This window comes from Zootoca vivipara, chromosome 9, assembly GCF_963506605.1.
Source record: "Zootoca vivipara chromosome 9, rZooViv1.1, whole genome shotgun sequence".
Lineage (NCBI taxonomy): Eukaryota > Metazoa > Chordata > Lepidosauria > Squamata > Lacertidae > Zootoca > Zootoca vivipara.
In genome coordinates this window covers 40,477,880-40,505,623 of record NC_083284.1, presented here as the reverse complement: position 1 = coordinate 40,505,623, position 27,744 = coordinate 40,477,880, and the positions used below count along the sequence as shown (strand labels likewise).

At 41.2% G+C, this 27,744-nt stretch overlaps 1 protein-coding gene across 1 annotated transcript in view; it reads left to right on the top strand.

Annotated features, from left to right (window-relative positions):
• The window catches only part of DCHS2 (dachsous cadherin-related 2), a 104,547-nt gene that overhangs the window by 23,981 nt on the left and 52,822 nt on the right, over positions 1 to 27,744 (top strand). Inside the window, exons 2-3 of the mRNA XM_060278664.1 lie at positions 23,860 to 24,051; positions 27,231 to 27,462. Of these exons, the coding sequence (XP_060134647.1) occupies positions 23,860 to 24,051; positions 27,231 to 27,462 (424 nt within the window). The remainder of the gene's footprint in view (positions 1 to 23,859; positions 24,052 to 27,230; positions 27,463 to 27,744) is intronic.

Sequence of the window (27,744 nt, the reverse complement as noted above, 5' to 3'; positions counted from 1 at the left end):
TTCATGGAGCACATCATGCTTTCTCACAGAACCTGGCATTCCGCCTGGGTATCGGCATAAGTAGAAACTTTTAGAAACTGACAAGCTGGAAACCTCCAGATACTGACGGGTAAAAAATTCAGGGAGAACAGCTCTGCTTCTACAACTGGGAAGCTAAGTATTATTTTGGAGATCCAGAGAGCCATATGTATGAGTGTGTGAGAGAGTTCTCCCAATTCTTTTACAGGAGTCTTCTGAGCCACTTGACAAGCATCTCAGAAGTGTCAAAAGAGGTTTCTGATGCAACATAAATGTGGGTTGTGGTGAGGTGGGTAGAGAGATGTATGATGCTTCACATGTGCCCTCAGGTCTGTAAGTATTTGTTGTTTAGCTTCTAAATGGGGGAATAAATGAATGTTGTGGCCTAATCCCTCACCTTTCCACCCTTCCCCATCTGTTGCAAAATATAGTTGAATTAAGGGTAATGCCTAACATGTGAATTGCATTGTGCTGCTGCTGCTGGGAACCACAGCATGTTTCTCCTTGGCTGCTCTTTGTCTGGTCGACCTCTTTCTGATTTGATTTTTGCGAGTTTCTCCAGGTCATGCTGCAATTATAAACATCATAGGGGATCATTTAAATCTGTAGGTAGGAAAGCTGTTCACTCCCTAACAAGCGAAAGGAACGGGAGCACTGGAAAAGCTTGCAGTGAAAATAATGATAAATGGATGCATTTGAATACATTATACCCAAACTGATAGTGGCCATTCTTAACCGGAATTAATTTATTTTCTTATTAATAGTATTTGATGAGGTTGCTATTATTAACATGGGCAATGAAGAGCCTTCTCAAGAAAGGTCTAGATTTGAATGTACTGTATATTGGTTCAATCAGCTGTTTTTTTTGTTTTTGTTTTTGTTTGCTTCACTGAATATATAATTAAAGTCATGCTGACAATATTTCATATTCATAGCTGTAAACATTTTAAACTAGTGGGATTAAAAGGGAACTTTTGTAGCTGCCAAAAAGTGTGGCAGTTTCCTAGAACAAGAAGATCGTGTTTTCTTCTCCTTATGCAAATAATTTAGCATATAAGCAAACGAGGGGGGGGGGAGAAGAGAGAGAACTACTACTATCTGGTAAGCATATGTTACAATGCAAGACTTTATTTTGTTTAAATAACAACAAAATTACTGATTTCAAAGAACCAGTCATGAAGAAAAACAACCATTTGTCATAAAAACAACCCAACCACTTGTGTTGATATAAAATATTGTTGTACACATGCTGCTATAACCTAAAGCAGTCTGAGTAGTACCTAAGATATTGGTTCCAAAACCTATATGAAAGATAAGAGGTGAGATGTGTAACATTTAAGAAGAAGCAAACAGGTGAGTTGATCTCACTTCTGATCTCAGAGCTTAATCTGGGATAAAAGTACTTCAAGAAATGAAGTGCTGTGAGGTAATGTGGTGGGGGTGCATTCACCCTCTTCATTTGTCTACTTCATGTAAATTTGGCACACCCTTTGTATATAAATAGTGGAAATGTGGATAAATATATGTGGACAAACAACAGCAAATGGAAAAATAGCAAAGGACAGGATCAGGAGGAGGGAGGGGAAATGAATAAAAGCAGGTGACCAGCTAATACTGTCAGTGTAGCGACGGAAAAAATAAACCTATGCAAAACAAAGCATAAGTTTGCCAAAAAGCCAAGCTAGAAAGTATGTCTTAATCTGACAATGGGGTGAACTTTGGGTTGGGGCCAGACAGGCATCCTGGGGCCCTGCCCTCCACACTGTAGGAGGGGTCATCAAAAAGGACTCGGCATAAACATTTCATGACACCCACAAAATCCCCTCCCCTCTCCTTCCTGGAATTAGGTTTCCAAGGAGCATTCTGTTTTAGCCAGTAGAATATACTGCGGTGTGTGCTTGGTTGTGGTATGAGTGTGGTTTCTTTGGTTTGCAAATGCTCCTGCAAGCCCCACATAGTTGGAGACTCCTGTCAGTAGGAAAAAGGCCCTGCCACTCAACCTTTGGATAGTGTGGCAGGGCAACCCGGAGGAGTGGGGAATTAGGTGGGAGAAGGCAACCGCTAAAGTAAGCAGCAGGGCCCCAAAGGGCCTTAGAAAGGTAAGGACCAGCTACTTTAGTTGGAAGCAAATAGGCATCTAATGAAGATGGAAAGTATTCTGGATTGATTTATTTGATGATTTAATGTGTTGTCAACCTCTTTGAGATTTGTTTTTTTTAAAAAAAAATATATATAAAGTGGTATAGAAATAACAGCAACAATAGCAACAGCAACAACAGCAACAAACTCCATTGCAGAAAAGGCGGGAAAGGATGCTTAGACATTCCATTGTGGTGACTGTAACCTAGGTTTAAGGTGTTATTTGGGAATTGTATATCTGAGGTTCTATGTATCTGAGGAGCACACCACAAGTTGCCCAGCCTGGAGGAGGTTCCTAGTCAAGTAATGATTGTGACACTGTGACACTGTCAGTCTATTCCAGGAATGGCTGCAGCTTCGTAGAACCCCTAAACTCTATGAGTCACTCTCCACCAGGAACAGCTCTGGGTCCAGTACCACATGAGTGAGTTTTGAGGATTTTAAAGTGCATATCTCTATGCCCATGTTTAGCAGACCTATAAGCTTTGGGGCAAAAAGGTTTCAGTGTCCCAGGAGAGATGGTGGGAAAATGTGTGAATAAGGGAGGGATGGAGCAACTGTCACCGTGAGATTTTTGTGATAGTACAAAGTAAAACCTAGGTGACTGGAATATTCTGGTTTTTACTTCTGAGGATTGTGCTTTTAATAATGCAAATGGCCTCATCACACTCCTGAAGAAAAATAATGGAATCATATGCAGAGGGAAAATAGAGGGTTTCATTGGGCATAATGAATGTATATATATTTTTTTGTTGAAAACAAAATAATGAAACCTGAAGATTTTTACCACACCAGAGAGATAATTTTAGTGGGAAATGGCTCAATGTTTATCTCCCAAAGATTTCTGTCCTGCTCCTGTGTATGTTATTGAAAGCTTCGTGAAATTCGGAGAAAGCTCTGATTCATGTAGGTAGTTGTGCAGTAATGTAGGATGATTTGAGATTTCTTTCACTTCTAAGTGAGGGATTGAGACACCACCTGAAGCATCCATACTGAGTGCACTTTAAATTCATGTCTTGTTAATACACATCAATAAACCGGGGAGTCTTTCTCTTGATGGCAGCCAGCTGTGCCTCTCTACCAAGCATTTCCACCTCTCTCTCCCTGTGTGTGCAGCAGCATTGTTGAAAATCCTGCAGGATGTTGTGCAAGGGGACGAGTTCTTTCCCCACCCCTCCCTATGGCACCACAGTGCACGTCTCCCGAGGTTGCTTTACTAAGCCACTTTGGGGGTGCAGGACAACTGGCAGTGGAAGGTGTTGGCACAAGGTTAGTAGCCTGATTGTGTTGCAGGGGACAATAATAATAATAACAATAATAATAATAATAATAATAATAATAAATAAATAAATAAATAAATTTTTATTTATACCCTGCCCTCCCCAGTCAAAGCTGGGCTCAGGGTGGCTGACACAGTAAAATTACAATAAGATATAAAAGAAAAAACAATTAAAGTACAGGTTAAAATGCAACAAGTTTAAAATTTTAAAAATGCAGCCTCATTTTAAAATAGCTCAAATCAAAGCCATAGGGAGGAAAAATAGGGGTCAGACTGAATCCAACCCAAAGGCCAGGCGGAACAGCTCCATCTTGCAGGCCCTGCAGAAAGATGTCAAATCCCGCAGGGCCCTGGGCTCCTGTGAGAGAGCGTTCCACCAAGTCGGGGCCAGTACTGAAAAGGCCCTGGCCCTAGTTGAGGCCAATCTAACCACCTTATGGCTCAGTATCTCCAGAATGTTGTTATTTGTGGACCTTAAGGTCCTCCGTGGGGCATACCAGTAGAGGCTGTCCCGTAGGACTAGGGACTTCTGAGTTGACATGCATAGGATTGCACTGTCAGTCTATCTTCTTTGTGTCTCTGTGTTTGTTGTGTCTGTTGTGTTTGTTGTTGTTGTTGTTGTTATACAAATTAAAGGTTACATAAGCAATCTATAAATAAACAGTGAGTTGTCAGTTCTTATAACAAGCGGTGTCCAAACTTTTCCCAAAGAGGGCCAGATGTGATGAAGTGAATATGCGTGAGGGCGACCAAAGTTGTTGAGTTTTTTTTTAAAGGATTTAACCCCGAAGTTATTGAGCTTTTTGGAGTATTGAAGTGGTTCAGCTTTTTATTTTACCCCGCTAAATAAACTACCACAGGGGCTGGACTTTGGAAATGCCTGTTATAACAGCACAAGATATATCCATTTTGGAATTTGTTTTATAAATTGTGAAAGATTAATAAAAAAGACTAAATATTCAAAATTCCGTGCTTTTATAATGACAAATAAGACAACCCCTCCCCCCCCAAATTTGCCCTGTCATTTTTTGTCTTCATTTTGTGCCACCACAGCAGCATATAGGAGTAGGGCCGTTTGAACATATTGTGTTATTACATTGAGTGGGACTGTATAAAGTTCTATCCAGAATGAATAAACTTGCTTATGCAAACCCAGTCTTTATGTCTTCTAATAGCAGTCTTGATACTGGCACTTTTCTAATATATGAATTTCATATGCTTGCGTTACTTCAGACAAATATTTTAAACATTTGTTTGCTACTTTAGAATACAGTATATATTTTCAACTGGATTGCCTCTGAGTTGACCTTTAAATCATAGCTATAATTTTGGGAAATAAAACTAACCATTTGGGCCACTGTTTTGAGCAGTGACAATGTGTGTGGCAGCATTCGTGCCATACGTTTCAAAGCACACTGAAGTTTGTTAAAGGTGTTGGGAATTGTAGCTCTGGAAAGGGTAAACTACAGCTCCCAGGATTCTTGTGGGAAGCCATGTGCTTGAAACATGTGGCGGCTATGCAGTATCTGTGTATCATAAACCGCCACCTTTTACCCAAAACCAAATTTTAACAGTGCAAGAAAACTTGTAGCTGTGTTGTTGTGTTTCTTTTTTTTAGGACTTGAAGCATTGTAAAAGTTTATTTTTGGCCCACAGTATAACTGTCACTCTTCTCTGCTTCCCGTTCCTCTGTCTGTACAGCACAGAAAGTGGTCAAAAGCCAACTGTGAAGGCTCATTGGGTAACACGTAAATGTAATGACTATACAATCCCCCCCCAATATAAAGTTCCACTTCAGACCCTTTATGCCACCGAAGCAACCAAGGGCAGCATTTTATTGTGGCATTCCATTCACTATCTTCCTGAGTGCTGCAGCTGTAGCGTGTCCAACTGCTTTCATCTGGGAAGCTCCAAAACAAACAGTTCAGGTTCTGCAGTGAAAGAGAAAACCACACAACCGCTTCCATCGTAAAACAGGATACCTCGCTGTGAAATTGGGGCTTGGAAGAGCCTGAGAAATTCAGCAGCTGCTTTTCCAGCCCTAAGGCATTTCCCATACCACCAGGGGACTTGCAGTGGTTGGTTTTGCATGCAGAGTGGCTTGGTCATTAGATCAAAATGCCACACTCTCTTGTTTTGGTCTCTCCACGAGACAATCAGTTACTGCATATTGCGGAAAATATAGAATAATAAGCACTGTATTCATAAGCAATGTTACCTTTGTTGCCCACATTACAAAAGTGAACATTTTTCTTAATTCATGGAAAGCCCACCCCTGCTTTACTGTGCAAATGATTATTATTATTTGTTCATTGTTGCGATTGGGAGCATGGCAGAAATAATTACAGTATATGACAGAATTCTGTATATATTGTTTTTTTAAGCACAAAAGCCGTTAGTGTTGGCAAATTATTGAGACAGTGTGTGTCTGACCTGCATATTGCAGCAAGTGCTTTCATAGGATGAGCAAGCGCTGGTGCCAGTTTCTGGTTCAGACCATTCTGTTGTTTGCTTGGTGCTGCCACATGATCCTCACAAAGAACCATTTCAACAGCAAAGTAAGATTTTGCTGCATAAAGTACCAGGAAGAACATACATTATGAAGCTTCATTCGCCACACTTTCTTTTGTATGTATATATTTGGGATCTGGGCTAAAGGATTTCACCCAGCGATTTTTAGTATCTTCAGATGAAAATTCTCTCCAAAGATTTGCGCAGCCATCTCCATCCCTCTCCCCAAGAATGTCTTGTTCTGTCCCAACTTCCAATGAGAATGTTGTGAATGGCAACCAAGCCCCCACTTGAAGTGATGAAGTTCTTGAACAATATTTGGGATGTGTGGGCATATCTTTAAATATGAGGGAGAAACACACACACACACTTAAAGGCCTGCCTGCCTCTCCAAAAAGTTCTTTATTTTCACCTTCCCCCTGAAAATTACCAATATTCTCCATTATTTTTGTGGGTGATAAATGGTCTCCTAAAGGTGGTTGGGAAAAATATGTATTTGGACCATTTTGAACATATTTTTGTGCTCCATCTTTAGGCTGTTTGAAGGGGATGGGATGTCAGAGGTGCACAGCGGATTATTTCCCACTTTTTAATATTAAAACTCTATTAAAACTGGGCCCAAACTAATGGAAAGAAATTCAATATGGACAAATGTAAGGCTGTACACTTACGCAGGAAGAACCAGCTGCACAAATATAAGATGGAGGATACATGTGGAAAGGATTTAGGGGTCTTAGTAGACCGCAAGCTTAACAGAAGTCAACAGCGTGATGTAGCAGCAATACCCCCCCTTGCTATTCTAGGCTACATCAACAGAAGGATAGTGTCCTGATCAAGGGAAGTCATAGTCTTGCTTGATTCTGCTTTTGTCAGACTGCACCTGCAACATACCAACAAACTGGAATGTGTACAGACGAGGGCAACCAAGATGATAAAGGGTCTGGAAACATAGCTGCCAAGTTTTCACTTTTCTCGCGAGGAAGCCTATTCAGCATAAGGGAAAATCCCTGTAAAAAAGGGATAACTTGGCAGCTATGTCTGGAAACCAGGGCTTATGAGGAACGGTTGAGGGAGCTGGATACGTTTAGCCTGGAAAAGAGGAGACTGAGAGGAGATATAATAGCCATCTTCAACTATCTTAAGGGCTGACAGGCACATGGAAGATGGAGCAAGCTTGTTTTCTCCTGCTCTGGAGGGTAGGACTCAAACCAATGGATTCAAGTTACAAGAAAGGAGATTCTGACTAGACACCAGGAAGAACTTTCTGGTGGTAAGAGCTGTTATAAACAGTGGAATGGACTCCCTTGGGAGGTGGTGGACTCTCTTTCATTAGTGGTTTTTAAGCAGACGTTGGATGACCATCTATCATGGATGCTTTAGCTGAGATTCCTGCCCTGTAGGGGGTTGGACTAGCTGGCCCTCAGGGTCCCTTCCAAGTCTTCAATTCTATGAAATTGCCTTCTGTGCACTTTTTAAACTCTTTTTTCATTTGATCCCTGCATTTAATCCTCCTCCCCATCCCCTCTCCCTGCAGTTTGGACTTTTTGAAGCACACAACTACTTTTCAAACTTTATAATCCCCAAATTATCATTTAGATATTTCCATCCTATGCTAGAGCTGTTTCTCCAACTTCATCATGGGTCAATTTGTTACATTGTTCTTTGTTGATTCACTTAACTGCCCTTTGCATCATCAAATGTATTCATGTTCTGAAGACAAATACAAAGTCCCGTAGCAGCTGAATTCTCTGGATTACAATCACATGTTTCGCTCATAACAGTGTTATTTGACACAGCTATTAAACAACCAATGACACAATTTGTCATGCTATATTTAAGATGTTGAGTGATTGGGAGTAATTAATGGCACAGATCAAAGTTTTATCTAGCCTGTTAATAAGAGCAAATTTTGTGGTCGGTTTCAAGACAATGACATTCCTAAGAATAAAAGCTTAGACATATTAATTGCATTCCATGCACAGAATCCTCAGTTTGTTAGTAATCTATAACATGGTGCACAAAAACAGTTACAAGCAATGTTTTAAAAATTTGGGGATTGGATTCCTCTTCTTTTCTTCTTAAACCCCTTTAAACTTTATGTCTTAGGATTTTGCCCCATGTAAATGAACAGGGTGTTTAGATACACATTTGGTTTTTAGAGGATGAAATCCTTTTATAAAATGCAACATAGGATTTGTAAAAGAGAAGTGACTCTGATTTCTATTTCTCCAGCATCTGATGAAATTTATGAAAGGGGGCTCATGGGGTATTTCACAAGGTAGACCCACTAATTTCAGTGGGCATGAACTGCTTTTCAGTAATGTGTCAAGTAGCATGTAGGAAATTGGTGTAAGGTGTATGTGGGATGTTCCTAAAGTTTTGCTGGTGAAGGAGGGGTGGGCTGATATGTCAATATGGGCGTCTCTCCATTTCATATTATTCAAAACTTAAGTTCAGTCTGCCACATTCCCAGTTCTGGTTGGGATTTTATTTATTTTTAATCCGCACAAAAGATTGTCAGCGTTTTAATGCACATTTTCCCCTACACATCTGTATAAGTAAATTAGAATAGATTTAAAACATTTTTTAAAGAATAGAATTAATAGAATGCATTTTTGTATGTTATTTTCACCAATTTCCGCATTTTAATGCACACTTTAACCTAATATACACTTTTTTGGGGTTGGACAGATGCATCACAAAAATTCAGAGAAGAGAATACCTACACTATGTATTAGAATGTGAACTAAATTATATTTCCGCCCGATTTTTACATGTTGAAACAATTTATAATTTGGACAGAAGGATCTCTGCGACCCAAAGCAATCGATTCAGAAGTTGTTGGTGTAGTGCTAGGAGCAGGTGTCAAGTAAATGAATTAAATAATCCATAGTAAAAGGCCAGTGGAAAAAAGGAAGGGGCAAAAGGCAGAGGCCCAAGGGAACCCCTCTGGAAATGTGGTAACAGAAGAGGAAAAATTATTGAAAGACAGAACAGCAGCTGGAGCTAGGAAAGCTTAAACACAACAATGTTGTATTGTTTGGCAGGCACTATATTTCGACTTCCTATGTTTTGTAGAACTTTACAGTGGTGCCTCGACTTATGGATTTAATCCATTCCGAAGGCACCTTCGTAAGTCGAAAAATGCCATTGGAAACGCGATTTCCCATAAGAATGCATTGGAAACGGAAAAATTCGTAAGTTGAAGCAACCCTATCTAAAACCGCCGCGGTTTCCGTTCGGATGTCGAGACATTCATAAGTGCGTGACCATTACCCCCATTCGTAAGTCGAAAAATTCGGTTGTCGAGTCGTTCGTAAGTCAAGGTACCACTGTATTAACAATTTAGCAGTGGGTAAGGCTCAAACATCCATTTGGTCCATTTGCCACCCTTGCAGTTTTCAAGTTGGAAGATCCCTCATCCATATTGAATGCCTCACTTGCCACACAAACGCTTTGAAGGTTGAGCATGCATATTTCTTCCGTGTTGCTGCAGAATACCCACAGCAGCATAGGTTTATTGAGTAGGTGCCAGCTGCACGGCTGCTGGCAGAACGTCTTGTCTGCTTGCTGCTTCATAGCCAGCGAGGAGTTGCTGCGAATCTTCTGGGGAGGCCATTGTCACAGCTGGAGAGCTTTTAGGATGCAGGCCTGGCCTCTTCTGTGCTCTCTCATCTCACCAGTTCCTTAGGGCTGACAGCCGCTCTGGAGCCGATCCATTATACACTTAAGATGATTACGATGTCAACATGTGTTTTGCTCTTTGATCTTCTATTTGTTGCTTTCAGTTCAGGCAGGGGTGGGGAACCTACAGCCCACTTGCTGAATTAACCCTGCCAAGCCTCCTTATTTGGCCTGTCAGGCCATTTCAGCCAAACCATATCCACCTGCCCTAGCCTTGACATCATCATATAGGACGTAAGAGGTGGGTCAGATAAAGATCTGGCTCAGCTGAGTGGTGTTTGGCGGCACCCAAAGGGCTTTTGCAAGAACCAGCGACCAACTGATTGTCAGGTCTTGCAGAGCACTTGGCAAGGCCTGACAATGAGCTGATTAGTTGACTGCTACAGAACACTTTTTGGGGCGAGTTTATTACCCTTTAAAGTCAATTGATACTGAAATACTTTCCAGTATTGTCCCCCGTTCTTGACTTTTCAATCGTGTTTATGGTTATGAGTATTTTCTTTTTCTCTCTTTGTTAAATCTGCATTTTGTTTGGACCACTTCAGGGTGCAGGTTGGGATTTACAACCAGGAGTTGAAGAGAATTTGGAGATTTGTCCTTGGACAAATCATCTGAGGTATACCACTCCACCAAAAAGAAAGGGTGTGGCACCACTGGGCCTGGTTCAGCGGTTCCAGCTAGTGTAAAATGTTGTGGCTAGGCTGCTAACGTGGACATTATCACCAGCAGATAACTCGCATGCTCAAAAGTCTTCAGTTTCTGCCCATATGCTATTGGGACATGTTCAGGTTTCGGGGATTAATTTACAAGGCCCTTAATTTGTGTCCAGCATACCTCAAGGACTACATAATCCCTTTTATCCCTGCCCAATCACCAAGGACTTTTTTTGGGGGGGGGAGTCACTGTAGTAATTGCAATAATTTCAAACTATAATTGCAGTTTGACTTTGTAGTTTTAACTGATTTTTTAAAATCTTTTGTAAGCTGCTGTAGAAACTGTTGTGACTTTTGTGGTTAACAGGTATATAAATTGTTTAAATAAATAATAATAAAGGTTCCTGCTCAGAGCGATTGCTTTGAGCAGAAGAAGGCTAGACTAGAGAGCACTTCTCCTTGATGTATGGTTTTCTCTTTGCAGGGCTTTTATTAATGGGGAGGAAAATTCAGTCGTAGGAGTCCCGAAATAGCACAGTCAAGATGATAATGCTGTGAAATGGAGCTCCTTCTTCATGCTTGGCTCCAATTAATGACTTTCTTTCTTTTTTTTTGTTTGGAACCTGTCTGGGCTTGAAGCAGGTCGCTGTGAGGTTAGATTGAAATTGAGTTCTGCTGTCAGGCTGAGCTGCAGTCATTTCTCGAAGCTTGCGCTTGAAATTTCCTAACGGGATATACCTTCGAGAATTGCCTGCAATACAGATTTTGCAAATGTTAACGGGCAAAAGTTAGTGATTAGGTTGTTAAGGGGATGAAACTTGCATCAATTCAGGAAAGTGAAAATGCATGCCAAAATAAAAGGTTTCTTGGTTTTAGTGTCTATTTTCTTTTTGTAGTGTCATATATACATTTTTGTTAGTAGAATTTCAATTATTAACAGTGGCTGAAGGAAACTTTTTTGTGTCATTGCATTCTTTTAATGTTTTTTTTAAAATCTTTAGACACTATGCTTCCCCCCCCAAAAAAAGGTTTAAAGTCACACAAAACTTACTAATTCAGATATTTAATCACCTTTTAGACCAGGCACCCCCAAACTCAGCCCTCCAGATGTTTTGGGACTACAACTCCCATCATCCCTAGCTAACAGGACCAGTGGTCAGGGATGATGGGAATTGTAGTCCCAAAACATCTGGAGGGCCGAATTTGGGGATGCCTGTTTTAGACCATGGAGAAGTTTTCTTCTCCCCTCCTTCAGGGAAGAGTAGGAAGGGCAGAAATATTGAATAAATACGTACTGATAGTAAACTCTTTATACTTTGCTGATAAAGCTTTTTGAGCCTAGTAGTTTGAGCCATTGCATAATTACTGTAATCTACTATTTGGCACCGGTCCTTTGATGCTTGGCAGTGCTATTTATCTGAGCAGCTGCCAAGGTGCAGTGGTTAATAAGCTGCTTTCTTCAGTAGATGCCTGCATTTGAGCCAGTACATGTGTTTTTCTATTGATGAATGAAGCATTTAGTTCTATGGACTTCCTTGCCATAAGCTTGCTTATTGACTTTCTTGTATGTGATGCCTAAAGGCACTAAGGGTTCATTTATTATTTAACGAAAATTATATATTTATACACCGCTTAATAATAATAGTAATAACCCCCCCAAAGTGCTTTTTTGGTTGTGGTCTCAGGCTGTGCTCACATTACTAGCTTAAAAGGCAGCAGGGCTGTTTTGCTGAATTTCAGATTGCATTTGCACGTTGCTGTGCACATCAATATAGCTGGATATGTTTCCAAGTTGCCTGCTGTCTGCCTACACCAGTGGGCAGAGAGTGAGGTTGGATGTCTTCATATGGTGTATGTTTTGCAATCGGATCAAGGCCAGTTGGTGGAAAAACCCATCGAAACGCAGTGTTTCAGAAGCTTCAGGATACAGGTGGCATCTGGCTAATGCTGTGCACACACAAGTTCACAAACCAGCTGTGGGAGTGTGCTGGAGGCAGAGGGTATACAGGGTATATTGTGTACACAGTGTTAATGGAAAGGGACAGAGCTCAAATAACGCAACGTCGAACTCAAGACAAATGCAACAGATATCCCTTTCCCACCATGACAAATAATGGCACTTTAAGAATGCGGAACAGTTGTGCAGCCTCTTATTTATAAAGTAAGCAAAAGTATACAAATGGCCAAACTCTGTTCACTTATGTTAACACAAGAGGTACTAAAAAGCAACAACTCACAGCTATATTGTAAGTGCACAGTGCTGTAAATTTGCTGGCATTCTGTGTTCTAATCTCACTTCACCACCAACAGTTGCAAGCCTCAGCTTTTATATGGAGTAAAGCTGCCTTATATTTCAAGGTTTTTGAGAGCCTGACAAGCTAATGGATACGAAGTGCTTTTGAAGATTTGGTGTATCATAAATGGTGATTTGTAATGATATATATGAAGATTTAAAATGGTTTGACTTTTGTAAACAGTAAATCAATATTTCATCACATCTATTATCTTTACTGGTCGGCCTCTCTCTCTCTCTCTCTCTCTCTCTCTCTCTCTCTCTCTCTCTCTCTCTCTCTCTCTCTCTCTCTCTCTCTCTCTCTCCTATTGCCCTGTTTTCTGCCTCTCTCCTTCTTTGAGTGCGGAGTCTTTCACATCTGTGTGGTCCTGTTTGGCAGGACCTTGTGTGGCAGGTCCTGTGTTTGTCCTCTTGACCCTTGCACATCTTGACTTGTGAGATCCAGCAGGGAGGTAACTCCAGTTGGTGGTAAATACTCTGCCAGTATGTACTGGTCTGTGCTCTGAGATGAGTGAGGGAGGCGTGCTTGTGGTTCCTTTGACAGATTTGACCCACATAATAGTAACATTTGGCAGAGCCTTCCTGGTGGTGGTGCCCCAGATGTGGAATTACTGCCCTGTGGAGATCAGACACAATGCTCTCATTCAGGTGACAACTTAAAACATACAAGTTTATTTTATTTTTATTTCTTTGGCCTTTGGGATATACTTGTAATAGAGCTCAGTGTCCCAAGTATTGCTTTCTGCTGTGTTGTATTATATTGTTGATGTTGATTTTAATTATTGAATGAATGTATTTTTATTCTTCTTGTTAACCACCCTGGTCTCCTACGGGATAAAGGGCAGCATAAAACACAATAAATAATAATAATGTAGAAGAAAAATAGAACATGGGGAGGGAAGCCCTTCTTGAAGGGATTGAATGATTGCAACTTTGAGCTCTTCTCAAAGAGAATATACTCCAATGTTAATTTCACCTCCACTTTTATATACTAATAGCAACCTTAGGTAGTCAAACAGAACTCAAAAATATTGTAATGGATTCTGAATATTCTGGGGGCTCCCTATCTGCAGAAAAAATGTGGAAAAAGCTATATTGCTGATATTAGAGATGGGGGGAAACAAATAAATTTTATAAGAACAATTCACATGCTTGCTGAATGTATAGCTTAGCAGCATATAGGCATAAAGCATGGTCTTGTCTTAGTATTCATAAGATAATCAGATATGAACTAATATTGGAAACCAAAATGATGCCTTTAATTACCCAAACATACCTAAAGTGTATTGAGTTATGATTTCTAATTTATTGCCTGCTGCTAAACCGGTAATAGTAAAGCAGCCCTAAGACATGCAAGGAATGAATAAGTCAAGTCTGGCAATCTGTGCAACTAAATAAACTAACAGTGCACTCCTATGTATGTCTACTCAGAAGTGAGCTCTGTTAAATTCTTTGGGGCTTATTCCCAGGTGATTGTATACATAGGATTGCAACTAAGTGAACGTGATTCCTTACATGTTCCATTATACGCTGCATGTACAGCTCCCGGCAAAAGAATTGCAATAAGGTGCTTCCAGGCCAGAAAAGCCTCCTGCCATACCCTAATCTGTTTAACAATATAAGGGATGTATGAGCAGTTCATCTCAAGGGGCAAAATAAGCAGAGAGGAGCTTTGGAATTTTCCTTTCCCAAAACTCAGAATATCAAATCTTACAGAACCTTGAGAACTATCTTTAGAACACAAAAGTTCATTTTGCTTTTCCCTCTGGACTCACAAAAAAAGGCCTTCACTCCTGTTCCAGTCTGGTTGGAACCCTGAACAGCAGGAGTTCTTGGGGCGAAGGGATACTCTGCAACATTTTAGCGCAGCTCTAGTTGTAATTTGGGATTACTTTCCACAATCGGAAAGGCAGTACAGAACGTCTTGTTTGAAGTTTAATAGCTGAATTCCTGCTTTGCAAAGAGTGTTCCATGTGTCTTCAGCCTCTGTGATTGATATTGTTATTATTATTGTTGTTGTTGTTGTTGAATTTATATACCACCCTATACCCGGAGGTCTCAGGGCAGCTCACAGAATAAAGTCAAAATATAAAACCACAAAATACATGATCAAAATAAAAACACCCCCCCCCCAAGCACATTTTAAAAGCGCATAGGATGTAAATCAAATCAACCAAAGGCCTGGTGAAAACGTAGCATTTTTGCCTGGTGCCTAAAGGTGTGTAATGAAGGCGCCAGGCAAACTTCCCTAGGGAAAGCATTCCACAGGCGGGGAGACACTGTAGAGAAGGCTCGTTCTCGTGTTGCCGCCCTCCGGAACCCTGGAAGAGAAGGTATTCAAAGAAGGGCCTCAGAAGATGATCTCAGGGTCTGGGAGGTTTATATGGAAAGAGGCAGTCCTCATAGTTATGGCTTGATGAGAAAAATAGGTATAACAAGATCCTATTCCACCCCCAAGTCTTTGACCATGGCTATCTTGTGTCTACCGGGACGTGGATGGCACTGTGGGTTAAGCCACAGAGCCTAGGGCTTGCCGATCAGAAGGTCGGCGGTTCAAATCCCCATGACGGAGTGAGCTCCCATTGTTCGGTTCCTGCTCCTGCCAACCTGGCAGTTCGAAAGCATGTCAAAGTGCAAGTAGATAAATAGGTACCGCTCCGGCGGGAAGGTAAACGGCGTTTCTGTGTGGTGCTCTGGTTTTCCAGAAGCGGCTTAGTCATGCTGGCTACATGACCCGGAAGCTGTACGCCGGCTCCCTCGGCCAATAATGCGAGATGAGCGCCGCAACCCCAGAGTCGTCCGCAACTGGACCTAACGGTCCGGGGTCCCTTTACCTTTACCTGTATCCTGTGTCTACAGCCACAGGTAATTTACAGCAAATGTCTTTTATTCTGCTGGTTGTCAGTAAAGGAGGTGAACATTGACCTTTTTCCATAGTTGCATTCTTTTCAGGTTTCGCAGTTGTGTGTTTTCTCTTCTTGGACTTTTTTTTTTTTTTAGAGAATTGGGTTTTGACAGCTTGAGCCAGCAAGTCACATTCAGCTTCAGTTAATCTGAATTCCCTTGAATAAACAATTTTTCATTTCTGCTAAAGAAGCACCACACTCATTCGTTTTATTGAAAGCATGCTCTTCTGAAGACTTCTGCTTCTAGTGGAAGCGTGAGAATCTGGGATCTGCCGCTTGCGTGCTACAGGAAGCTTCACAGAGATAAACTTCGGTTTAGAAGCAGAAGTGAAGGATGGCTTTGTGACACATCCAGAGCTTTCTTCATTCCCTGCTTGATTATGAAGAACAGTCCCATCCTGAAAAGGAGGCTGACAGCTCCACATTCTTTGACAGAATGTGCGTGATGCTTGGTCAGGGCAAATGTAGGTAAAGTTTGTCATGGGGAGGGGGGGAAGGGGCAAGGAAAATGAATCTATATGATTACAATATGTCTTGGAAGAAATATCATCTGTTGCCAACTGCATTATTATTTATGTTGAGAAAATGGGAGAGCTTTTTAAAAAGCAGTTTGCATAAATGAGACAAGCTGTGAGGTTGGCCATGTTTTAAATTTTCCATACACCCTGGCAAAAAAGATTAACCCAAACAGCCTGTGCTTTATGACACACTTGATTTCTTAGTGTAATTATGGCTGTGATTTACAGACTCTGTATTTTTTACAACTCATCTGCTTCTATTGCAGGTACAAATGTGGTTCTCTTTTTCACTTTCAAATAGGAAATCTTACTACAAAAGAGTGATAGTGGCAGGAGACTAATAAAGCATTACTTGTTGTTTTTATAAATTATTGCTGTTTTCCTATACAAAAATGCCGGTATCAGTACACGCAAAAGGCCATATCTCTTAAGGCTCACCAAAGTAGCTATCCGCCTCAAATCTTTTTAGAACTGCTAAATTATTCTGTATTTTTCTTTAAATCTTTCTCTGCAATTTGGCATCAATTGCTAATAAACAAATGTGGATATTTCAGCAGATAGTTACAGAATCACATTTGAGAAGCACTTGGTCTAGCCTGCATGTCATGCTGAGCAAAACCATGGCTTCATATGAGTGTGCAGGCTCTTCCTTTTGGTTCAGATGCTGTGTTGAGCTAAAGTGTGTCATCCAAACCCAAGCTTGTGGTTTAGCTCTCCTGCACAAAACACAAGCTGTAAACCAAAGGACATCAAGACATTGGCTCCATCTTCCATCTGGAGAGAGCTAACGCATGAGACCAGGCTTGGATGACACACTAAGTCATGTGAGATATGCAGTGGAAGTTGCTCCCAGTACCAGTCACCTGCGGAAGATAAGGCTCAGTAAAACAGTTCTAGATGTAGATAGATAGATATATTGTAGATTTTGGCAGATAGAGATATATTCAAGTACAGAGTATCTCTTGCTCTACATAAGTTCAGCAACTCAGGACATAACACCAGACAAGTAACACAGACAGACTAACTGCAGATTCACAGACTGACACTGCTAATCTGACATGCATTAATCACATATATAGCCAGGGCACTGGGCCATTACCATAGCAGCTGTCTTAGCTGACCTTGCACCTGCGATTTGCTCATCCATGGGGTGAGCTAATTTATGCTCATGAAGGAAATTAGCCCCTTATCATGTCCAGTTACTCCAACAAGCCAAATTGTGTTAATTTAGTGTGCAGCTGCAGAAAGCTGGGGAGGCGCAAAGCAGCCACAATCTCCTCGTGAGGAGCCTGCATGCTCATGCATTTGCACTAAGTCATGGTTTGGCTTGACATGACATGTGACCAAGCCTGTAAATATTAGTAATTAGTAAAGACAGGAGGCATATAAATTCCATCAAACTTGAGTATCACATATTACAGGAACTACATTCCCTTCTCCTCAATTCAGAGTTACACTTCAAGCATCTGATGAAGCGGCTTATGCTGTAAAAATGCATTGGTCTTTAAGGTAGAGAGTTAGAGTTTGAGCAAGGAGGTTTTGAGGGTACCATTGTGGGGTTTGCACGCTTTACCGATGGTGTTTCAAATATATGGGATTTCACTGATGCGTGCGGTGCTTTGGAAAGCAACCCCCACGTAAATGGGAAGTTGCCTGTATTATATTTCCCTCCCCACTTCGTACTAACACGTATATGCAGACTTTTGCATGTGTTTTTGCAGCTAGAAAAGTACAGTACTAAAAGTATACTACAGTGGTACCTCGGTTTAAGTACACAATTGGTTCCGGAAGTCTGTACTTAACCTGAAGCGTACTTAACCTGAAGCGAACTTTCCCATTGAAAGTAATGGAAAGTGGATTAATCTGTTCCAGAAGGGTCCGCGGAGTACTTAAACTGAAAGTACTCAAACCGAAGCGTACTTAAACCGAGGTATGACTGTATATTGTATAATCTGTTTTGGATCACAGGATCTGTAAATTCCTTTGTGTTTGTTAGGTGCTTTCACCCTGTTTATCTATTCCAACTGGCTATAGGTGATCATGTCATTGTCAAGGCCTTCCAGTGATGGTACGAGACCGTCATAGACCGATTGAACTAGACTCTCAGCATCTGCTTAAATATTGATCTTCCTGATGTTTGCACATGGGTTGTGTGTTCCTTCAGGATTTACACTGAATAAATCAATGGATAATATGTTCCAGCAGCTTCTGTCAGCGTAGCAGGAGTCACATCCTACTTGGTATTCAATACTAGGCAGACACATTTCAGAATGCACTGCTTATAATTTACACATGATTAGCTATAGTGTATTGTGTATCACTCTCTAACTGCAATAATGGCTTCAGTTCTTTTAAGCAAAACATTCTAATTGTCCTAATTAACTTCAGCAGCCACACTGGTGTTTGTAAAAAACAAAAACCAGTTCTGACTTTTTTTTTAAAGGAATGCCAAGGAGGAAAATGTGATTAATGGGAGCCATATGTTGCTTTTACACGTTTGTCCTGCAGTGGTTTGTAAGTCTGTAGCACTTCTAAACTAAAGCAAGTGGTCATCATATTGGAAAAGTGTCAGCACTTACATTTTCTGATACTTAGCCATATTTCGAAGAACAATGCAGATGACTGCTTCACCACAATACAGATGTTGTGCTCTTACACTAGTACTGGACCCACTTAAAGGTATTGCTCTTAGCCCTAAAAAGTTTCGGACCCAAGTATCTGTTAGCGCATCTCTCCCAATACCAGTCTCCCCGGTCTTGCGTTCTGCTTGCATGGTGTGTGTGTGTGTGTCTACTTGAGAGAGAAAAAAAACCACTTTCTGTGGTGCCACCCCACTTGTGAAATGCCCTCCCAGGAAACTTCCAGATGGTCAAATCATTTAAATGCCAACTGAAGACTTGGTTGTTTATCCATGCCTTTAGATGTGTATTGACAGTAGAGTTTGTGTTAAATATCCTGTGGGTACTTTTTATTTGACTTACTGCTCTTTTAATTTTTTTTATGGGGGAAAACTAGTTTGTACCACATGTGAGATTCTTGTTTGTTAACTACCAATGGTTTCTACATCAGTTTTCTCTAATCAGAAGCAACCTTCACTCAGTAGTGTTCAGTTTCCACTCCTCACGTGCGAAAAGGGAAGGGTGAATTGTGTGAGCTCTAGTCTTGCTGTTTTAACACATATCCATGATTCAGTTTTGTATCTGAATGTAGGCAAAGGAGCACAAAACAGCCTGTCTAGCCATACAGCCAGGATGTGGCCTTCTATGCAATGCAGCCCATATATAAAGCATGTGAGACCATGACCTGCTTCCAATCTCTTAAGAATGGTTAAGAGGATTATGTCTGCACTCACCCTGTTGCGTAAGACAATAAAGCAGTGACTCTGGAATCATTACTGTAAAATATTATAGTTCAAAGGCTTCATGCATAATTGAAAACAGGCAAAATTATAATATATTTATGTAGCTATTTGAAGCATTGAATCTGGGTATATATAGGCTTGTGCTGTATAAGCATACAGAATATAATTCTATCCTTCCAATGAGCTATTGTCTGTCCAAATATATTATGCAAAATGTGGGACAAACTACTAAAATTTAGCAGAATAAAGTTATTTTTCCAGAAGGCAACTTCTTGGTTCCGTTATTTTAAGGGTCGAAACACTAGTGTGGCAAACCTAACTTGGAAATGTAACTTCAGTGCCTATACTTTATATATTTCATTCTCATTCTCTTCCTTCCTCCCTCCCCATGCCCCTCCAGCTGAAAGAGAAACCTTGAGTTTAACCCCATTATTTTCCTGCAATACAATACTCCCATCCTCATCCAAACCGTTTAGATGAAAGGTATGTGACAGAATTCATCTTCCTCCCACATATCAAAGCACAGTTGACTTTTCTGCTCTATTGCCCATACACCTGCAAGCCTGCCCTGCCCTTCATTTCCTCTTGTGTTGACCACAGTACAGTAATTTATTATTGAGACCAAACTCAAGATCACTTAACGTGAATTAGTTATCCTCTAACAGCCATGAACTTTCTGGTTGTATTCAACAAGACTCATGCCACTTTTAATACTTCCTCTCTTGCTCCAGGCTGAAGCCCCCAATGGTGTAATAGCAAAACCTGCAAGAGTTCAAGGTAATAAGCGTGTGGTGAGGTCTGCTGACAGCTCACCGTGTGGCTGGATGCAAGATAGTCAGATGTAAGACCAGCTGTCAAGTAGGGAGCTTGGAGCGTTGCTTCAGTGCTGGCCTGGAGCCAAAGAAGAAAACTGCTCAGAATTGAAGGAGCTGCATAGCCAGCCTAGGAAATGCACTAACTATATGGCAGCAGACAGTGCTCTCCCAAGCTGCAAATGATCTTTAAGAAGGTCATTTGAAGCAGAAGATAAGGTCCAGGAAACCTCTTCAGGCACACAGAGGATGATGATGATAATAATAATAATAAAATATTTGTACCCCGCCCATCAGGCTGGGTTTCCCCAGCCACTCTGGGCGGCTTCCAACAAAGATTAAAATACATTAAAATATCACACATTAAAAACTTCCCTAAACAGGGCTGCCTTCAGATGTTTTCTAAATGTCAGGTAGTTGTTTATCTCTTTGACATCTGATGGGAGGGTGTTCCTGACATCTGATGGGGGTTCTCTGCCTGGTTCTCTGTAGCTTTGCTTCTCACAGTGAGGGAACTGCCAGAAGGCCCTCGGCTCTGGACGATGGGGGGTGGAGATGCTCCTTCAGGTATACAGGGCTGAGGCCATTTAGTGCTTTAAAGGTAAGCACCAACACTTTGAATTGTGCTTGGAAACGTACTGGGAGCCAATGTAGGTCTTTCAAGACCGGTGTTATGTGGTCTCGGCGGCCGCTCCCAGTCACCAGTCTAGCTGCTGCATTCTGGATTAGTTGTAGTTTCCGGGTCACCTTCAAAGGTAGCCCCACATAGAGCACATTGCAGTAGTCCAAGCGAGAGGTAACTGAGCATTCACCACTCTGGCGAGACAGTCAGGTAGGGTCAGGTAGGGTGGAGGTATTGTTTCTCTTGAAGGTCTTCTACCTCCTCCATGGAAGTCTCTAGCAAGGTGGTGACTTCAGAAGTTGTCTTCTGAACCGGTTCTTCCATGTTGTTGGAACCGTCTTTTGGTTGGGGTGGTGGCAGCTAAGATTTGGGCTGGGTGCTTATGGATGAACTGAAGGATTCTAATCTGGTTCAGCTATTTTGAACTTGGAACCAGGGGTTTGCTAGTTCTGGTTAACCTAAGGTGCAAGGAGGTAATCTTCTCAGTATTTCCTTCGTGATGAACTCTTGCTTTTTCCACGCCCTTATTAAGCTAAGCTAAGGAATAAGTTTAACAGCAGCATGAGATCAGTTACCATGGCAATCACAGAGGAGGGAAGATTTCTCTATCTGAGGAATTACATGTGTGCATTCTCCATGAGGCCAGGGGAATATGCACAATGGCCATTGGATATGCAAATTAACCACTCTACATTACCCTTAAGATACCTACGGTAAAAGGTAGTTTTCCCATTGTAAAGGCAACTGTATGTGTATGGATTTGCTTATTCCTTTAAATGCATAATAAAACACTAATTTGTAACATGCAAAGGGTTGCATAACTATATTGATTTCCTCGTCAATGGCATGCCTTTTGTAGTGTGTTTTAGAGACAATATTTCAAATGCAGTTAATTGGAAAGTAAGCTGATAAGCATACAGTAGTCTTACTGTGAGTTGCCATCTGTTATACTGCGGACAGGAAGTATCACAATATTTGTTACAATATTTTTATATAATGTATGGGACTTCTTACTTCATTTATCTTCACAACAGTTCTAGGAGGGAAGTACTGTACCCCTTTCAGAAGATGGAGATTTCATACCTTAAGAGTAGGAGATTCAGAATGACCCACTGGAGAGTTGTACTAAGTTAAGCTTTGGACACTTTTGAAAGAGCTGCAACGGCTCTTTTTTTTTGGGGGGGGGAGATATTAGAAACAGTTAATATTTTATCTCTATGGTTTTAAAAGTCAGAAAAAGTAACTCAGGTCTAAAGTTTTACGCATAGCTGCAAAAGCTTCCTGAGGAGTATTTCATTGACCGCTTTACTGTTTAGTACCGTAATTTCAGTTCTAAATCCTGGTATGTTGGTGGGGCAGGTTACCTACCACACATTCAGGGTCCTGTATATATTGGTGTAAACCTGAAGGACATGTGTACATTGGTGCGTGCAATTGCTGCAGTCAAAAACTCTTGATTTTGACAATTGCATGTAGCTAAATATCTCATTGGATATATACCAATTTCTGAATTAATGTCCTCTTGTGTCAACCCCCCCACCTCCACTTGGTATGCCAGGAATGTGTTGGGAAGAAGTGTCTTCCCTTAGCCGTCTCCATAACATGCTTTCTTCCATCAAACACGTAGTTCTTGTCTGCATTTGGAAGCGGTATAGTGCTAATGCTGGTTGACTTTACCGCATGCTTTTCTCCACGAGCTTTTCCTAACAGTGGCTATCAGCCCTTCCTAATGGAGAGGGATCTAGTAGAAGATTAGCTAATTGCATTTCAAAGACTGCAGTGAGGAATTAAGAGTAATCAATGGGCACACATATATCCATTATTTCCCGCCTTGAGTTGGTATGCCAAAAAGTGCTATAGAAATTATCATTTATAATCTTAATTATTAAATGATTTGCCGTTAATGTGCCCGAGCTGCAGCATAGTTATTAACTGCTTCTGTGTAACTGCATGTGCCCCTAAGCTTCTTTTAGGTATTAATGATTTTAAGAGATAAAGATTACAGCACATAAGAATGGAGATAGAGCATGGAAGAGCAACACAGCTGATTGTGTGCTAAGCAGCATTCCTCTAGCTGCACTATTATAGTTATTAAGGTAAACCCTTCAGTTTTATGCCAACAACTTAAGGAAATCTCTTCCTTCCTTCCTGCCACACACTTCCTTGTGTATTGGGGAATGAAAGGGAGACTGACTGTTTAGATTGCCTTAGCCTACCCCAAGCAACATGCACTGCTCTGCTATGACCGCTCCCCTTCCCCGGGGGCGCGGCATTGCTGGCGGACATTCGGGACCTTGCAGTGACCCAGGAGTGGGTGGAGGGATGCTGCGGAGGTCATTAGGACTCCGGGTCGTGTCACGCCCCCCGGCTGACCAATCGGGTTAGCCAGGGGCGTGGCTGCTTGCCGTTTAAATCACAGAGGGGAGGTTGTTGCCTCCGCCTGCCCCCCTCCTCATTGAGGGTATCCCGTTAAAGGGATCTGGGGGTGTGGTTCCTGTCCGAAGCCTGGGCTAGGGCCATGCCTCGACCTCATCGGTGACCCTGGGGGATGCTCTTAATTGATGTATATCATAGGGCTCCCCCTATTGGTGGTTGACCCTTGAGAGACGTCCTGCTCTTCACCCAAATGCCGAAGCCAAACCATTCACATCTGTAACCAATAAAGGTGTGGCCTAATTTATCCCATTAACCCAACTTACTCAGGACTGTGTGTTTATTTCTGAGGGGAACTGCGGGGCCCGGGGCCTCGCCAAGCAAGACTGTATTCCATTCAGCCAGCCCAGGCCTGTAAATGGTAGTCTTTTCTGTCTCAATACTGTTCAAAATTTCAGCATGATACTTTTGAAAATAAACAGCGTAATCCTATACATATCTATTCAGGAAAGAAGTCCTATTGGGTTCAGTGAGACTTAGACCATAATAAGTATATATATATAGGATTGCAGACTAAGTCATGATGGAAAAAAATATACTGTACATCTTATTTGAAAAGCAATGAATGTGTGGGATCCATCAAATAATAATTAAATAATTAATGGATTTTTATTCGTTGTGCTACTGCAGGTCAAGGCTACAGACAGAGATTCAGGGAATTTTGGACATATTGAGTATTTTCTATATGATGGATTCCATAACTATGAAAAATCAAAAGCGTTCCTGATTGACCTGAGCAGCGGCCACATATGTGTCTCACAGGACATTGACAGGGAAGAGGACCCATCCACATATGATCTCCTGGTGAAAGCGGTAGATGGGGTAAGTTTCACACTTGGATAATTCCACTCTAGCAACCATTTGTTGTTTGTCAGGTGTGAAGGTAATATTTGTCACTACATCTGGTAACCTAAATCAGTTGTATCAATGCAGTCGTGTTAATAAACTTTAAAGCCCTGACCGTGTTTCGACAATCAACTTAAAATATAGTTTAGTGAGCCATAGCTTATAAACCATAGCCCAGGGTTACATGTGAACCAGGCCACTTTTTGTGACTACATCTGGCAACAGGGAGTTCCCTAGGTCAGCTGTATTATGTAAGGATTTACCTCAGTAGCAGTGAGTTTGTGGGACTTCTGCAGGGGATTTAGACAGGTGTGTGGGACAAACCTAATGTCATTTATGTGACATCATAGAGACATCATAATAACATCAAGCGATCAACAGGTGGGCAGCTCTGCACACCTGCCAAATTTGGCCCGCAATACTGATCTTGAAAAGGATCTGACCTGTGGAGCCAGTAAGGTTCACCACTTATTCCTTAGTGTGGAGCAGTGGACAATTCATATTTATGGTTTAAACTTATGGAGAGAGACATACTTTTTCACAGGGTTTCCTTTTAAAGTTTGTGAAACCTTGTTAGACCTTGCAAAAGGACTTAATCACCTCCTGAGTTCCATTTAAGTACATTTATTTAAGCATTTAGCAGAGAGATTTAAAAACAGAAAGTTTCTTTTAAAAGAACATAAAAACACATAATCAACTAGCTACATTTTCCTTATCAGGATAGCTAACCTTTGATTACTCACATTTCCAAGCAGCTTGCAATTGAGGGCAGATGGACACTTACCTTGTTTTTTTGTAGGAACAGAGCCAGGCCTTGGCTCTTCACCGATAGTGTGAAAGCCAAAGAGAATCTGGCAATCCAGATTCTGGCAAGGTGTTTCTAGGGAGGGCAGTAGACTAATCAATAGGAGGTGGGAATTCACATGCTGCAATTGGATAGGTTGAAGTGACCATGTGTCTTTAAGGTGTTTCCTACATTTTCTTTAATTAACAGTTTGCTGAGTCCTTGTGTGAGAGAAGTGGAGGGTAGTCCACAAACATTTGGATGTGGAATTGTGTAGGCTCTGCTGGCTGTTGGTTCCTAGGCTTGAGGTATTAAGGAAGGAAGAAGGAGGTCGCTTTTCATCGCATTCACCCATTCTCCTGAAAACACGTTTCTTTCTTTGGCATTGTTTTTCATCCCATTCCCAACTCCTAAAATCATCTGGGAAAGCACACACCAAACACTTTGGACCAGCAATGTAAAGCACTGTGTTGGTGGGAAAGATAATGTCCTTGGGGAGGTTTACAACTCCAAGGATTAGGCTTTTAGCAGTAGTAGTCCCTTTTTTTGGGGGGGAGGAAGGAAATGACATCGTTTTCCTTCTTCCTTCACGTGTGAAACTAGCTTTTCTGTGAAGCCCAGCACCGAATATATTAATAGCATGCACATGACTCAAATTGCCTTCATTGTACATCAATTCCCTTTATTTCTTCCCTGGCATTTCATGATGCTGTCTTGTATAACTGAAGCATGACAATCTCGGTGCCAGCCTAAGTAGACAATACAACCATATGAGCTATTCTTGGGAGAAATGAAAGGCTCATTGAGAAATAATCTTGATGGATGCTTCAACTCCACAGCAATCACTACTCAAGATGTGCAAACAATAAACAAAAGACCCAGTATAATTTTCTGGGTGATGTTGCTTTATACAGTAGATTTTGTATGAAGTCCTCTGCTTGAGTAGCAGGGCAGAGGTTCATGGTTGAGAGTAATGCGAAGCAGTTTCAGCTGTTGTAGCAGAACCCCAATGCCAAGTTGTAGAAGAACTGTTTATCTGAGGGTGGTAGAACTCCAGTCCCTTACAGCAGTTAGGCAGCAATCCTAAACACTCCTGCAAGGAAGTTTAACATAGTCAGTCTTACTTCCAAGTTGACATCTGTAGGAGAAACGACACTTGGTGTATATCGAAGAGTTTTGAAGCAGGAATGATGCAAGATCGTGGCAGAGTCAAAACATGATTGGCTGTCACCAATGTCCATGGCAGAGATGAAGTATCTACTGAATTGCAATAAGGGACCTTCCCAAATAAGCAATGGTATAATTTATTGATTTTATGAGTAGCTGGCAGCTTAGCTTTGCAAACTTACTATTAATTGATATTGAACTGCAAGTGGGAGAATCTCTGTTCATTCCCCATGTGGCAGGCAAATTGATTGGTGTGTCCTCCAAGTTCCTGCATTATAAATGTGGGTTCTAGCTGTGCTTGCTATGATCTTCTAATGGAGATGAGAGTTTTATGTCTGCTTGACACAGTGAAGGACTGAAGGAGACATATATTAGATATTTTAAGAATATATAATGTTTTTACTATAATGTTGATGTTTTTTGCTTTTATTGTTATTTGCCTACTCCTAGTAAACTGGAAAAATGAAAAAAATATGCTAGGATCCTTTCAGTAAAGCAGCTACTAGCTCTGACTCTATCAAAGAAAGAAAAAAGTAAATTAAATTTATAATTATTATCTGAACAAATTTTAATCTACCAGACATGATAAATTACTAGTTATCTAAGTTATACATAGTACTTGCTATGTTCCTAAAGTAAAAAAGTGACCTTCAAACTGAAAGGGATGCAGAAAAATAATTTAAAAATGTATATTTTCAATTCTTCCTTGCTTTTAATTTTGCCCGCGTGAAAACAAGCCTCAGCTCCAGCTTCAAGCTGAGTAAGAGGGTTGGTCTTTCTTTTGGCTCTGTGCTTCCAGAGTACTCCAAGTGCTTTGACATCACCAAGTCCCCCAGTACCCTTTTCTCCTCTACAGCTCTGGAGAGGAGGCGTGACACTTCCTTTGACACAGCTGAAATAGCTCCCAGCCAGATGATCTAGAAAGCACAGCATGATCAGAACCCAGAGTAACTTGAAATTAACAATAGGTTATGATGGCTTCTTTAGTGACAAGATACATTAAAGTAAACAGATGTAGAATTTTTATACTGTTCAGTTACATTACATTGCTACCCAGAGGTCCTTGTAAGTCAGTACAGTTTCCCTTCGGCTATCTGGGGATTGGCTGAGCTCCAGCAAGGTGAAACAGGTCTAATTGCATTCATGTCTTCCATGCTTTGTTATAACTGATTTGACTTGGCATTTGTTGTGATTCATTCAATAGGGTGGCCTGAGTGCTCAAGCTTTCGTCCGCATAGAGATAGAAGACATTAACGACAATCACCCTGTCTTCGACCCAGCGACTTACACGACAAGCATCAGCAGTCATACGCAGCCAGGAACAGAAATAATCAGTGTCATTGCTACGGACAAGGATTCTGGAATATATGGAGTTGTGACTTACGAATTGCTACCGGGTGACTTCTCTTCCCTGTTCACAGTGGATACATCTACAGGTATGATACAAGGTGCATGAGACGCACCATTTAAAATCATATTCTGCTGATACAGATCGGGATAACTCCCAGAACACGGCGCAGAAGGAGGAGTGGGCTGGTGGTTTTGTTGGGCAAGCTGAAATGCTGGCTCTAATGGGACCATCTGCTTATTGCTACATGGAATTCCACACTTGGTGTTTGTATCCAATGATGTCTTTGGAATATACACTTTTTGTGAGAACAACCTCCTCTGCGCTCCCCTCCACACTGCCTTAATTGACTGTTTCAAATGACATAGAA